At 45.1% G+C, this 15,589-nt stretch overlaps 1 protein-coding gene across 1 annotated transcript in view; it reads left to right on the forward strand.

Moving 5' to 3' along the window:
* Window positions 1-5,154: 5,154 nt before the first annotated feature.
* LOC139015779 (cyclin-Y-like protein 1) overlaps window positions 5,155-15,589 on the forward strand; it is a 36,444-nt gene continuing 26,009 nt past the window's right edge. Inside the window, exon 1 of the mRNA XM_070423505.1 lies at window positions 5,155-5,350. Within this exon, the coding sequence (XP_070279606.1) occupies window positions 5,155-5,350 (196 nt within the window). The remainder of the gene's footprint in view (window positions 5,351-15,589) is intronic.

The raw sequence follows: 15,589 nt of genomic DNA on the forward strand, positions 1-15,589 counted from the left end.
ATGCTTCCGAGGGTTTATAGGGCCCCCTTCATTTATCACCGTCATGATTTTATGAACAAAACTTGAATCTGGCTCTAAGAAAACTAAGTAAAATGACAAAGAAAGCAGCCCATTCTGATGCAGGTCGTTAACAGGCATGAGGAGGCCCAAAGCTGTTCCCCAGCTTGGAGCACTCATTCCACAGCTGGCAGCACAAAGCACAGTGACACTGCCATGTAACCGCACCTTCTTAATTGGGAGTGTTCTTGCATGGGCAGCCAAGATGTTCCTGGTGAAGGAATGCTGCCGCCACAAAGACAGCCAGGCTGCCTGACAGAATTTTCACCTTCATCGCATGGAAATTGATTTAGTTAATATAATAAATTCCATCCCCAACTTAATTTTATAGGAAATGCCTACTATCTGGAACCTGTGCACTAACCCCTGGTGATTTTCCACAGGGGTTTGAGCTTCATTTTGTGGGAAAATGTAATGTATGTATGTGTCATATATATATTCTCTCAGATGTGTATGTCTGAGAGTACAGAGGATAGAGGAAACAGAATTAGGAAACTTGGCAGCAACATCTCAGAAGCAAGATGTGCAAAAGATTCTATCTAGATGATAATTTCCCAAGTCTAACACAGTCAATTTCCAGAAACATGGCCCACCTTTCACGTTGACAGGAAGATGGCTCTTTCACTGCAGGCTGTTTTATGTGAATCTTTTTGACCCCTGACCTTGGCGCATCCTCTGCATGTCTATCTTCGAGATTTGAAACCTGAGTGCCAGAGACATGCTGGCTGTTCACAATGGGCAACAGCAAAGGGATGTGCAGGATTCCAGGGATAAGTTTTTGTTTTGTTTTGCTTGATTTTTAGAGAGTGGAGGGGAGAGAGATAGAGAGATAGAAACATTGAGGAGAGAGGAACATCACTGGTCAGCTGCTTCCTACATGCCCCACACTGGGGATTGTGTCCACAACCCAGGCATGTGCCTCAACCGGAATCAAACAGACAACCTTCTGGTTCCTGGGACTATGCTCAACCACTGAGGGACACTGGCAGGTCAAAGTTTTGTTTAATCGCTTGATGTAGGCAGGAAGAAACCATCTCAGAGAGGTTGGGCACTCCCCTGTGGTCACACAGCCAGCAGGGGAAAAGCAGGAACTACAATGCTTTCAATACCTTTGATGGCTCCCAAGCGCTTCCCATCTCTGGCAGGTGGACATGTGACTTTTCCAGGTTGGGAAGAGAAGCTGGGCAGCTGTTAAAGGTAGGGTCTTCCCCAAAGAAGTGACCATAGAAACAGCATGCAGTGGAGGATTTGTCCGGGCCGTTCATGGTTTCTGAATTGTGTCATCTGAATCTTTATCCTTTTTAACAAGTATTAGATTCCAAGAAAGACTGTCGCTGTAGACCCTGCTCTCCAAATCCACCAGCAAGGCAATCATTTGCAGCGCTGGCAGCTGTACTTAGGGCTCTGTGATTTACCCCGTCTCTGACCTACCAAGGATTGTGAGGTGGCCAGATGCTCTGCGCTTCCATGGGAATGACTAAGCAGTCCCATTATTTCAATGAAACTCTTGAGTGAAGTAATCCCTTAAAAAAAACAGACACAGGATGGGAAGAGGGGATACGGCCATGCAGGTAAGGACCCTGACTGGGCCCAGGCCAGGTGTGGTGAAGGCATGCTCAGTGAGCACAGTGATACCCTGGGCCCTGTGAGGACCCGGGTGGGTGTGACACTGCAGTTCCCAGTGCAGCAGGATAAAGAGGAGGGCAAATAGCCATACGCAGGTTGTGGGCTGTGCCTATCCCAGCAGTGAGGATGTTCTAATGCTAACCTATCTTGACGGTTCTGGGTGGCAGGTCTAACCCAGTTACAGACCTACTGTGTATCTGTGTGGGCCCCTGGAGGCACTGTGAAGGTGGGAACAGGCTGAGAGGTGGGTCTGAGGGCAGGAGGGAGAAGCTGGGGCAGGTGGGAGATGCTGGGGTAGGAGGGAGAAGCTGGAGCAGGAGGGAGGCCTGAGAGACCACCCCGACACTCCTACTCCCCATCCCATCCCCTGCAGCAGGAATCCAGTTTCCTCCAGGGAACAGGACTGCACACAGGGGGCTGGAATGGACAGGCGGCCTCTGAGAGAACAGAGCACACCCCTGTCCAGGTGCCCTGCTTGCCCAGGTCCACCAAGCTGGTGCACCCGCAGGTGCAGGTCCTATGGCCTCCCCCAGGCTCGGTAGCAGGTCCACCTCAGCACCCAAAACAAGTGGTGCAGGACCAGCCTCCCCTCCCCAGCACACCCAACCAGCACAGACATCACTCCTGTGGACAGACAGCTTCACTCCTGCGGTGCAACGGATCCATGGCTTCTGACAAATGGGAGAAAGAGACCCACAGGGACGCCTGGAGTGAGACCTTCATCCTTTCACCCACACTGGTGGTGGTAGCTCCCCTGAGGTTCTGCTTACCTGCAGGTCCCTGCAGGGCAGGGTGGTCACAGCCACCCCCAGGAGCCTTCCCCCTGGAATAAAGGGAGCACAGGGACCACAGGGTGTCACCCCGTTCACAGGCCTCCCTGACCCAAGTGCTCCACTCCCGCAGCTCCTGCCCAGGAGGTCCAGAGCAAGTGCCCAGGGCATCAGACCACATGCTCTGTGTGTCAATACGCGTGCCCTGTGCATCAGAGAGCGTGTTCCCAGTGTCAAAGTGCATGCCCCCAGCGTGGACAGCGTGTGCCCCTGATGTCAGGAGCGCATGTGGCTTCCCCACACCACCAGGCATCTAGAGCAGAACAGCGGTCGCTTCTGCAGGACCCCTTTCAGGACAATATACCAGAGACAGTAGAGACAGCTGTTGAGCCTGGGGAGCACCCAGGGCGGAGGGGCCACTGAGCACTGCAGTCCAGGCGCTGGGCCCTTCCTGGGGGCTGGCGGCGAGAGTAGGAAAGGCTTGCTTGGTGTGGCGGGCTTGAGCCACCTGGTGGACAGGTCAGGGGTTAGGAAAGAGAAACAGCGGAAAGGGCCATGCAGCATGCAGCAAATTTTCCTGGCTAAAGATTCACGTCTAGAAAACTCGAATTTTGAGGATTATGTCTGCCAAAGTCAGCTGGAAAGCTGGTCAAACCCCACACGGAGGGAGAACCAGGGCGTCCAGGTCTCACGTGGAGATTTCCAGTCCAGTCTGCGGGAAATGGGAGCGTGGTTCTTACTGAGGAGATGGGATGGTCATCTCCAGCCTCCAGAGAGCACAGGGGCCCTGTCAGGCTGGGCCTGCCCACCGGGTGTGCACTCACCTGCCTTCCAGCTCAGGCACAGCTTTGTCCCCATCTGGCAGCCAGGCTCTCTGAGGCTGCCCAGTCCCCCAGCCATCACATGCCTGCCTTCCTGGTGTGCTGAGCCCCTGCCCAGTCTGCCTTGTGCTGTGGGAAGATCAGCGCGGGTTACACTGAGTCCTCCCTGGGGAAGGGGATCCTAAGCTCAGGGCGTCTGGTCCTTGTGGATTCAGAATTCAGGGAAGGCTGCAGACCCTGGCCCTGGAGGCCGGACATGGTCTCTGGGAGGTGGCAGGGTCCAAGCTGCTGACTCCTGGCTCGGCGCATTGCTGCTGGGCTAGGCTCTGCTGGGTGCTATGCACAATGGGAGGAGCCTGGCAGATGCGGAGGTGGCAGGGATGTGCCCCTTTCTCCAGCCCACAAGCGGATTCCATGGACACCCCCTCTCCTGGGTGGAGGTGCAGAGATGGAAGGAGGGCAAGGCAGCTCCTTCCTTCCCAGGTCTGCATCCGCCTGCATCCATGGAGCGTGCCTGTCCAGGAGAAGCCTCAGACACTATGGCAACAGGACGCCTTACCCTGAGCACCAGGCCCTGGCTCCCTGTGATCTGGCAGCAGTGTTTGGGGCGCTGTCAGAAAAGTAGAAGGGAGTGGGGAGAGTGGGTTCCAGGTGCTGTAGGTACTGGCTTATGCCCTCTATCACAGGCTTTCTCCATGCTGATCCTGGGAAGGGAAGGCGGGAGGAGGGGCACAGTCCTCAGAAAGAGCACCTGTTCTTAGGTTTCTGGGGCCTGGAGGGAAAACCTTAAATGTCTGGCAATTGAATTCTGAGTTTTGTTGTGTGCTTCTCTGTCGTTAAGTGCAGGCACTGTTTACAACATAATCTTCAGTGTTGTTTCAAGCTTCCAAGAGCCATCCAAAATGCTATCTAATGACATTCCTAGGACTTTAGATAATAATATTATTAATAGCATCCAGTTACATCCAGGTTTTGAGGATGTAACTAGATGCTATTTAAAAGAAACTGAAGTTCATCAGGTCATTTCTCATTCCACTGTGGTCTCCACATGTTAATATCTTGCTCATTCTTGTCACCAGACTTATATCTCTTATACTCTTGAATATTAATAATCTCTGTTTCCCTGATTTTTTGAGGTAACCTTTTTCTCCTATTCTTTTAATAAAGGAAAACACTTCCTCTGGTCCTTTGGGGGGCAACTATTTGATTGAAGGGTTTGTAAATGTCTGTACATTTTGCAATTACTGTACACGTCTTTTTCTTCTTGATTTTTTTCTGTTTTTTCCAAAACATGTACAGTAACTGAAAAATGTATTCACTTCTTTGCCATCGCCAAGGGCATTTGCAGGTTTCCTGCCCTCCTGACAACATTTGAGTGTGTTTAGGAAATGTTGTTTGGACCCCGAGGCTGGGCCACATGAGTGCGCTGCTGGGAGAGGGGATAGAGGGCCTACAGGGCAGGGAGGACCAGCATTCTGACCCACTGCCTTCCCTGCCAGGTGGGCACGCGGAGGGAACGCTGCCCTGATTGGTCCCTCGTAACCAGGTGATCACAGAATGTGTTCTGGTTGGCTGGGGCCCGCCAGGAGCCCTGCCTTCAGTTGAGAAGCAGCTGTGGCAGGCGGTGGAGCTTTGGCTGTGCTCTCTTCTTGCAGTGGTTGTGATTCTCAGCAGTTGCCTGATCAGCACACCTTTTAAATACGTGAGACTGCTGGCTGTCCTCACAGACTAGTCAACTCTGTGGAGGCGGCAGCAGCTGACAGCTGGGCGGGGGCTGCGGGGGCCCCTGGGTTTGCCCTTTTGGGGGTTGGGCGGGGCGGGGGGTGGTTAGGGGGACTGTTGAGTGAAGGCAGTGACAGCAGCGCGTGTAGAGGTTCCTCATGGGGAACAAATTCAGCTGCTGCCTGAAGCCTAATGCCAGCCCCAAGGTGGGCCAGAGCTTGGAGTGGGTGAATCCGCACCCTGAGTCTGATGCCTGTGAGGTGACTCAAGCTGCCTGGGCACATGAGGACTTGGGTCTCCTGTTCTGCAAATGCCACCCTGTGCTGCGCTTCAGTAACCGGCAAACGCCCAAAGGTAAGGAGTGGCAGGGGTTCGCTGATCTCAGTCACACCTCTGGGCTCTGCTGACCCCAGGACCCCCTAGATGGGCACCACCTCAGACTCCTCCTTGCCTTCTTTCTGGCATCCCGAACCTTTATTTCCCCACCCCCGTCATGTCTGGCCAGATTCTTTCCCTGTTCAGTACCCAACTACCCAGCTCTTTCTTCCATCCCCATTCAGCCTGAGACACTCCAGTTGGCCCATCCTGTTCCTGGCTCTCTGTAGTGTCTCCTGGGACTCCAGGAAGAATTTTGGGTATATTCTCTCCTTTTTCTCAGTGAAAACTTTAACATCCCAACTTCCAAGGTTCCAACCCATCTCCCTGTCCTTACCTAGCCTTTTGGTTCTTAGTGAAGGAATCAGGTAGGGCCCAGTGATACCCTTGTTTCCACCTGTTAAGACAGTTGATACTCTGAACAGTTCTGCTGCAAAGATTTTAGGGGTTGTTAGGTAAACTCGAAATCGATAACCGACCTAGAACCTATATAGTGTTATTACATTGGCTGTTTTCAGTTGCCTGGATAGAAGCAATTTCTTCCTTCCAACTTATAATTTGAACACAGAAGGAAATGGTGGGAGAGGGAACTCAAAATTTCTCGAATCATGTGAAATGTTACTGCCAGTCCTACAGAGAATAGTTGCTTGTTTGTTTTTTTACTTATAGCAGAACCCAGGGAGTTCTGATTACTTTGATATGTCAACATTGACACAAAATTTCCTCAGTCTTCCTTCAGTGACCTAACAGACTTCCCTGTCACATTGTTTGTCCTAAAGGAGCGGGGATGGTTCACAAGAGTGTTGGTCAAAAGTTTCTAAAGAGAACACACATATGTAGACTTTAGTTTGTAACATAAAGTCTTGGCAGTTAAGATGTAAAATTGTGTGCAAGAATGTTTGTCCTCATCGTCTCCCGTACTGCCAGTAGGTTCCTGTTTAACTGTAAGAATGTTGAGGTCAAAGTTCTGAAGACCAGATGCCTGAAGAGGGGTTTGGGGAGTGGAGAAGTGGGAGGAGAGAGGGAGAAGAGTGGAAATATGGTACTTGGTTTAAAATAATTCTGGGTAACAAATATAGCTAATGAAGACTGTGATTTGTGAAGTAGGAAACATACATTTACAAAGATGTTAAAGCCTCTTTGGCCCTTTTTTTTTCATTTAAATGGTAGAGATTATTTCATAGAGAAAACACATCATAGCTCTTATTCTATTTAAACTCTAGTTGAGCTTTTAATTTCTTTAAAAGTTAGAATAATTAAGCCTAGGGGTTCACCTGGATGGTCGCTATGTCTTTATAACTGAAAAGTACTCCCTGTTCAGTATATTAAAATACTATGAAAAAACGAGCAACTTACGTGACTTAATGAATTGTACCTTTAAACACAAAACAAGTGAGAACCTGTGAAATTTTCTGTTCACTCTGTTTGGTGCTATAAGGTAAGCCTCTGTCTGAGTGGTTTTATAAACCAGTTAGTAGATGGGTAGTGTTGGATGAGAGACCAAAATAGGACCTTTATATATTTAAGATTTACAGCTCACTCCCATGTTTAGCCCATTTGGTCCTTCTAAGTGCAAACAAGTCCCGTGTATATTCTTCTATTGCTGATGAAGAAACTGAGACTTAGAGATGTGAACGGATGTGTAACCAGCTGCTGAACAGGACAGGCTGACGTGCAGGTGATAGATGTGCCAAATTCAATATGTTGATGCACATAGCGCTCCTTAGAATGCAGCCTATATGTTATAAACTCTCCACAAAGTGACCCTATTTAACTTGCTCCAGTCTTGATTATTTCCATTTGAAATTATTGTAAACAACTCAGAAACAACAATTACCACTCCAAAATAGATCCAGAGACATAGAAATATGAAACAGCTGATGAATCTCAGAGAGAAGGCTGGAGTGGGTGGGTGGGTGGGACTAGATCAAGCAAAGAATGCAAGTGAAAACTTTCACATATATGCGTAACCCATGGACACAGACAATAGGGGGGTGACCGCCTGAGGGTAGGCTAGAAGGGGACAATTGTGGAAAATAGAGGACATCTGTAATACTTTGAACAATAAAGATTGAAAAAAAATCACTTTGATGAAAGTATAAAAAGTCACTGTCATGAAAGTTTCCCTGTAGATTAAAGCATTGAGCTTTTATACTATCCTTTTAAAGGTGCCACGATGAATAGCCCCGAGTAAGCCACAGCTAACTAAATAAGTTCATTTTGTGAATGGAGTTAGAATTAGCCAAATGGCAAAGAACATTTGCCAAATATAGCTCATGATTTGGGCATATTTGATATATTAGCAGGTACCTGACAATAATTGGCCACAGTTTAATTTGAAATGTGCTGGTAATATCAGTGTGAAAGATAGTGACAGTATTTCTAATTGATAAGTTGAAATGGGGAAACACATAAATAATCCATACATTATTTAGGTGCAAGTTAAAAAAAAAGTCTAAGACATAGCCGGGTTTTACTGCACATGTATAGCAAGATTCTGCAATTTTGAATTTACTGTGTAGAATTTTTATATTGTCGCCTTTACTAAAATTGGCTGATTACCATTACTTAAAATGTCTTCCCATGCCCTAACTGGTTTGGCTCAGTGGATAGAGCCTCGGCCTGAGGACTCAAGGGTACCAGGTTCAATTCTGGTCAAGGGCATGTACCTTGGTTGCAGGCACATCCCCAGTAGGGGGTGTGCAGGAGGCAGCTGGTCAATGTATCTCTCTCAACAATGTTTCTAACTCTATTTCCCTCTCCCTTCCTCTCTGTAAAAAATCAATAAAATTATTAAAAATATTCTTCCCAAAAGTAAATGATATAAGTTGATGTGTAGCTGTTTTTTAAATTACGAATTTTTCTACTCAACAAAATTGTATGCCTTTTCTCTTCTTCCTTCAGGTTTAATCCCTTCTGGCCATCCTGGGGCTGGCACAATTTTCCGGAAGAAATGTCAAATGATTGGTAAGTCAAGATAGGATTGAGGTCACAGGTTTTTGTTTGAACAAATAAAAAACATTTCAGTTGTTTACATATGAGGATTGAATTTGTGATCTTACATAGTGCTCAAGCACAGAATCCTGTCCCACATTAGAATTTGAAGCTATTCAAACTCTCTCCCCTATGTAATGCTGCCAGAGTACCTCAGAGGAACAGAGCCCTATGGGGTTCCCAGAAGCCTAGCAGGAGCACGTGCAACTATGTCAATGTCCTGTGTCCTGTTTGTTTTAGGATAAGAACCAGAACTGTAGCACTTTAATGCTTCTGCTTGCCTGCTTATTTCCTTAATGTTATTTTCAATTGAGTTTACTTGCTTAAAAAGGCACAAGGATCGAGGCTTTCCGTTGATTGTGACAGCAGAAGTACAGGCAGGGAAGGGTCCATTTTATTTGCATCCATGCAGCTCAATACAAAGTGGGGGTTTTAACATGCGTTTTCATGGCACGTGTGCATGACTGTCTGGAGCTGATCATTTTGGTTAGGATTTCTGCATTTCTCAGTTTCTTCCAGAGCCAGGGGCTGCTCAGCTGTAGAGAGAGGGTGAGAGAGTAAAGGAAGTGCTATCCCGTGCCCCTCTCCTCAGTCCTAAGGAATGTGTGCCTATGATGCCCCTCCCACGTTAAAGGAGGCAGAGTGGGAAACAGAGTTCAGCCCAAGACCCTCTTTGGAGCTTTTATTTTTCTTCAGATCTTTATTGGAGCAAAATGATTTTGTGTGCTGTACAGTTGTTTACTTAGGTTAGCCGCATCATTTAAAAGTTTAAATTGGATAAGTTACTTTGCAGTTGAGTAGAGACGCATTTAATTTCTTAGTAAGATATTCTAGGTGGTTACCTAAGGGTTCGGGATGCTTGCAGGTGCCTGGCCAGAAACTGGTTCTTAGAGCCCTCAACTGTTAGATCCTGGTGGTTCAAGTACAGAGGGTATCCATGTAGAATTGGAAACTATGACTGAGTAGTGGCTCAGAGGCACAACAGATAAGCTTTTTTATTAGCTAAGTTTCTCCCCTGGCTTTGCCTTTTGCCCTTTCCTTCTGGACATGAGAGACTTTTATTTGTACCTAAAACAGAATATCCATTAGGTCAAAAGTGTAAAACTTAGTTTTAAGATACTGCTTATGGGACTCATCTTGCCAGCTGCTTTAAATTTTAAATTTTGTTGGAAGTTATAAAAGAAATGGAATAAAATTTGTTTTTATCTATATATATAAAAAGCCAGCGACTAGAACACCATAACGGGTGGGGTCTGGCCAGTCGTTTTGACACCCACTGTGGCCGGGGAACTGACCAGATTATGGGGGGGGGCTGCCTGGCCAACCTCCTGCAGCCCCTACCCCAGGCTGGCCCCACCCCTGCTGGGCCCCCACTACTCTGATTGGCCTGCAGCCCCTCCTCCAGGCTGGCCCTGCCCCTTATTACTCTCACTTGGGGGCAGGGCCTTCTGGCCAATCACCCATGGCCCCTCCCCACAGCCGGCCCGGCCTTGATCAGGCCCCAGTCAGGGCAGGCTGGCCAGCCAACCGTCTGTCATTTCCTCCTCTCAACAGGCCCGCCCACATCCATCCTAACTGGGGCCTGGCCAGCCAAACTCCACCAGTGCACAAATTCCTTCACTGGGAATTGTAAATTAGTAATATTTCAGGTAATAAGTAACTTCTGTTTTTCTGTGGCATTTGTATCAGTATTGATCAGTTCATTCTTTGTATTCTTAGTGGGAGAAAAGAGGAAGAACAACTATTTCTACCACGTACGTACATACTGGAAAAGTTATGTAAGAAATTAATAATTTGAATTAAAAATTGTCTGCCATAATTGTTAAAAATCTGTTATGAGTCCAGTATCATTAGCAAGAACCTGTTTTGGAAGACTTTCTTAATCACTTCTGTTTCTGTTACCTTAATTAACAGGTTTACATGCAGGAAAGTTTTGGTTTAGTAATGGTCATTTATTAAGGGGTTCTGACCTTTATGTTAAATGTCAGTAACATGGTTGTGATATAAAGATCTACCTTAATTTTGTGCCTTAACTTTTAATTTTGTTTTTTAACAAAAGTAACAACCATATAATAGCTATGGCAATTTTTGTGTTATCTATTGATTTGTTGTTTTAGCAGCTGAAAGCTGAGCTTTCTCCCTCCAGTGTGGTCTTCTTTCCCTCCTTCTGTTCTCCCAACATGTATCATGGTTGTTAGTAAATCTGAATCAGTGTTTCTGTTATCATGACTATGCAAATGTTTGTTACTGTTGAGCCCTCTAGTTCTCTGGCTGTGCCTTTTTCTTGTATACCCTTCATTCTTTTGATCAAAAAATGTATACGCACTCTGCATGATTATGTTGGTGTTTAGTAACTTACTTGAGGCCCCATGCCAGTGATTTAGGCCCTGGTGGGGGGTGAGGCCTGTGGGGATAGGACCGCTGTGGGAGCCGCCAAGCGGCACTCCCATTGTGGGAGTGCACTGACCACCAGGGGGCAGCTCCTGCATTGAGCGCCTGCCTCCCACTGGTCAGTGCACATCATAGCGACTGGTCATTCCACCATTTGGTCGTTTTGCACATTAGGGTTTTATTATATAGGATAGTTCATTATAAAATTTTGAAAGAATCTACAGAAGTGAATAATTTTGTGAATACCTGTTATCAAACTGATGACCATTCTGGTCCATGCGCTGCTAACAAAACTAAACAGTGGAATTGCAAATGTCAAGAATTAATATTTTAGTCGATATTTGTGTGCCCTCAATTTGTCACCTATTGCCGGTTTTCTATCTCCCCATTTAAAAAAAAGGCTAGTCAGAGTTTAGAGTAAGTTTCCTTTATTCAAAGCATAGTCTGACTTTACCTATTATTTTGAATCAATTAAACCTGAAAAGGAGTGAAAATTGAGTTATCATCTGTTAAAATGTGTATTCATTTTTGGGACCCCCTGGATTACTGAAATTTGAGCACTGCTACACTTCATCAGAATAATCCAAACCCCTCTCCCTCGTCAACATGATCTCATGTAGTCAAAGGCAGCATGTAGGCTGGTCTCTCTGGTTTCAGAAATAACTGCTTTATATCTAACAATCTAGTAACTTGGCAGAGAAAGATGACTGTTGGCAAAAACTCTACATTTATGCTACATTAACATAATACCTAGTAAGTTTTCATTTTTATGTAGTGGAATTAATTTTTTTAGTGTATTCACATCTTCTTTTCTATTTTTTTTCCCGAACATGCTGTGACTTTTGTCACAGGCCTGTCAAAAATATTTTCCACGTACTGACCACATTTGTTCCATTTGTCATTGGAAGCCATCTCCCTAGCCTTTTGTTATCCTCCTCTACTATGCACTTGTTCTCTGAAGGCCTGCTCTGTGTCTGCTTTTAAGCATATTTCTTTAAAGTCATCTGGGATCTCACATACTGCTCTCTTATGTTGGATCCCCGATTTCTTAGATCAGCGATTTTCAACCTTTTTCATCTCATGGCATGCATAAACTAATGACTAAAATTCTGTGACACACTAAAAAACTATGTGTCTTACCAATCTAAAAAAAAAGTATAATTGTGATTCATTCACTTTTGGCATCTATTGTGGTGTTGGTTGTTGTCTTTTTGTTATTTGACAATGTAAGGGAAAAGGTCAGTGCCCCTGCCCAAACAGTCAGGTATTGCATTTTGTAAACATTCTTGCCACACACCAGTGTGCTGGGTGGTACACTGGTTGAAAATCTTTGTCCCGTGTTTATGTTTTCCTCCGTATTGTTATTCTCCTTTGTTTCACTGAAGCACTTTTTGCTGGGAAAGGATACATGGGCAGAAATTGTTTGAAGATCTAGCCCCTCTGAAATGCCTCCTACTTAACAAAGCAGAGAATTCTAGGTTGAAATTAATTTTTGCAGTTCTAAAGACATTTCTACTGTTTTCTCATTATAATGTTGCTCTCAAATATATTGGCAACGTATGATACATTGTATATTTGCAATTTCAGTAATTTCCTCCACCCTTTCTTCTCTGGAAATATTTAGAAGCTTATCTATTCCTGGGATTCTAAAATTTGATGGTATGTGTTGGTATGCACCTCTTCATTTAATTGTGGCCATCAAGACTCCAGGTCTTATCTACTTTCCGGGAATATTTTTGTTTCTTTTATACATTCTTTATTCCTTCTTTTTCCTAACATTCCCATTACTCAGACATTGGAACTCTTAGACCAGTATTCCTGGATAAATCTTTTAATATTCCCCCCTCTTATTTCCCATTTTGTCTTTTTCTGCTTCCTGGAGATTTCCTTCACTTTGTTTACCAACCTCCTTTTTTAAACATTTTTATTGATACCAGACAGGAATGGAAAAATAGAAACATCAATGATAAAAGATAATCATTGATTGGCTGCTTTCTGCATGACTCCTACTGGGGATTGAGCCCGAAACCGGGGCATGTGCCCTTAACCAGAATCAAGCCCGGGACCCTTCAGTCCGCAGGCCAATGCTGTATCCACTGAACCAAATTGGCTAGGGCCACCAAAACTTTATAATTCTGTTTTGTTTATCTAGTTTTTAATTGATAGTGTTCTCTTATATCCTGTCATTTTTTGTAGCATTTCATTCTTTTACCAATGCAATGTTTTGCTTTTCTGAAGTTTATTTATTTATTTGTTTGTTTGTTTACTAGAGGCCTGGTGTACAGAGTCGTACTCAGGTGGGGTCCCTCGGTGATTGGGACCGACGGCGGGGGGGGGGGCTTGCGGGAGGGAGGGACCTTGGGAAGTTGGCCAGCCAGGCCCCCCTTATTGCCAGCAGCAAGCAAGGCACGGTTAAGGCACGGCCAATTCCATGAGGAATCGGGCTCCCTCCTCCCTCCTATCTGGGTCCGGTGTGCAGGTGAACCAGATTTGAGGATGTCAGGGCCCCAGGTGCAAGGTCTGGGTCAGTGCGCATCATAGTTACCGGCCAGTCGTCCAGTTGTTCCGGTTGTTAGGCTTTTATATAGAGAAAAATTTAATCCTGACCTAAAGATAGTTTTCTATTGGAAACACAAGGTGTGAGCATAATTTTTTTTCATATTGACTCCAGAATTTCATTATTTCTTTTCTTGTTTAAATAAGTCTTTATTGTTCAGGTTATTACAGTTGTTCGTCTTGTTTCCCCCGTTAGCTCCCCTCTACATGGTTTCCACCCCACCCCATGCCCTTACTCCCCCATTCTCTTCCTCCATAGCTGTTCAATTTTTTCCAGTCTCTTTCTGCACCACCCACCCCCTTCCTCCCAAGAATTGTCAGTCCACTCCCTTTCTATGCCCCTGATTCTGTCTGCCAGATTTGTCCACAGTAAAGGTACTATTTACCTTTTTAAAAATAAAACTTTATTGTTCAGATTATTACAGTTGTTCCTCTTTTTCTCGCACAGCTACCTTCCACCCAGTACCCACCCTCTGTCCTTACCCCCCACACACACACAGCCCTCATCCACAGGTGTAAGATTTTTGTCCAGTCTCTTTCTGCACCACCACCCCCTTTGCCCCTTAGAATTGTCAGTCCACTCCTTTTCTATGTCCCTGATTCTATTATATTTACCAGTTTATTCTATTCATTATATTTTTTATTGACTTGATTTTTAGATTAACTTGTTGATAGATATGTATTTGTTGTCACTTTGTTGTTCATAATTTTTATCTTTACCTTTTTCTTCTCCCTCCTCTTCTTAAAGAATTCCCTTCAGCATTTTGTATAATACTTGTTTGGGGGTGATGAACTCCTTTAGCTTTTTCTTATCTGTGACGCTCTTTATCTGACCTTCAATGCAAAATGATAGTTTTGCTGGGTAGAGTAATCTTGGTTGTAGGTTCTTGCTATTCATCACTTTGAATATTTCTTGCCACTCCCTTCTTGTCTGTATAGTTTCTGTTGAGAAATAAGCTGACAGTTGTATGGGTACTCTCTTGTAGGTAACCAGCTATTTTTCTCTTGTTGCTTTTAAGATTCTCTCTTTGCCTTTTGATCTTGGCATTTTAATTATGATGTGTCTTGATGTGGTCCTCTTTGGATTCCTCTTGTTTGGGGTTTTCTGAGCATCCTGGACTTGTAAGTGTATTTCTTTCACCAGGTAGGGGAAGTTTTCTGTCATTATTTCTTCAAAAAGGTTTTCAATATCTTGCTCTCTCTCTTCTTCTGGCAACCCCATAATTCAGATGTTGGTATATATGAAGTTGTCCCAGAGGCTCCTTACACTATCTTCATATTTTTTATTCTTTTTGCTTTTTACTTTATGGGTTGGGTGTTTTTAGCTTCTTCATATTTCAAATCTTTGACTTGACTCTTGGGATCTTCTAATGTGCTGTTGGATCTCTCTATATTATTCTTTATTTCAGTCAGTGTATGCTTAATTTCTAATTGGTCCTGTTTCATATCCTTAATGGTCTCACTAAATTTTTCGGGGGTTTCTAGATAATTCTTGGGTAACGTTATAACCATGGTTTTGAACTCTGTATCCAGTAGTTTTCCCTCCTCCATTTCTTTTGATTGTGACATGTTACTTTGTCTTTGCATTTTGGCTCCTTCCCTGTGTTGATAGAGTGGTTTTGTGTGCCAGGTATCCTATAGGGCCCAGTGGCTCAGAACCCCACTCACCTGAGGTCAACGCTCTTGGTGCACCCCTTTGTGGGCTTTGTGTACAGTTTTGTTGTAGTGAAGCCTTGACTGTTGTTGGTATCACTGGAAGGAATTGACCTCCAGGCCAGTCAGCTGTGATGACCAGTTGGGTTAACAAAAGGAGAACTGCTGTGCTGGAGACAACCTTATGAGGCAGGACTTGCTTCAGTGAGTCTTTGATGCTCACTGAGTCTGCTCCCTGAGTGTGTCTCTTATGAATCTGTGGGGTTTTAATCTGGTGTGATCTCACTTTGACCACTGCGTACACTGGCTCTTGGATTTCCAAGGAGGTGCAAAGTCAGCCACTGCCTGAGGCCAGCCAGCAGGAGCTACAATGAGATCTGCAGATTCCTCCTCTTTGTTTGGGGTTTGGAGGTTCCCACATGGAGTGCAGCTGTGATGCAGTGCAGGCTGCTAAGGAGACTTAGGCCTTCTTTTGGAAGCTCTAGGGTTCTTAGACCCAGTTGCAGTTTGTTAGATTAGGTTGCAAAAGGTCAGGCCATTCATATGCAAAAGCCTCTGTGCACAGCTTTGGTGAGGTTATAAATTGGGTGGAGTGTAGTCTCATGGAATCACAGGGTGGTGCAA

This window comes from Myotis yumanensis, unplaced genomic scaffold (assembly GCF_028538775.1).
Source record: "Myotis yumanensis isolate MYYU_CA2020_CCGP unplaced genomic scaffold, mMyoYum1.0.hap1 SCAF_1, whole genome shotgun sequence".
Lineage (NCBI taxonomy): Eukaryota > Metazoa > Chordata > Mammalia > Chiroptera > Vespertilionidae > Myotis > Myotis yumanensis.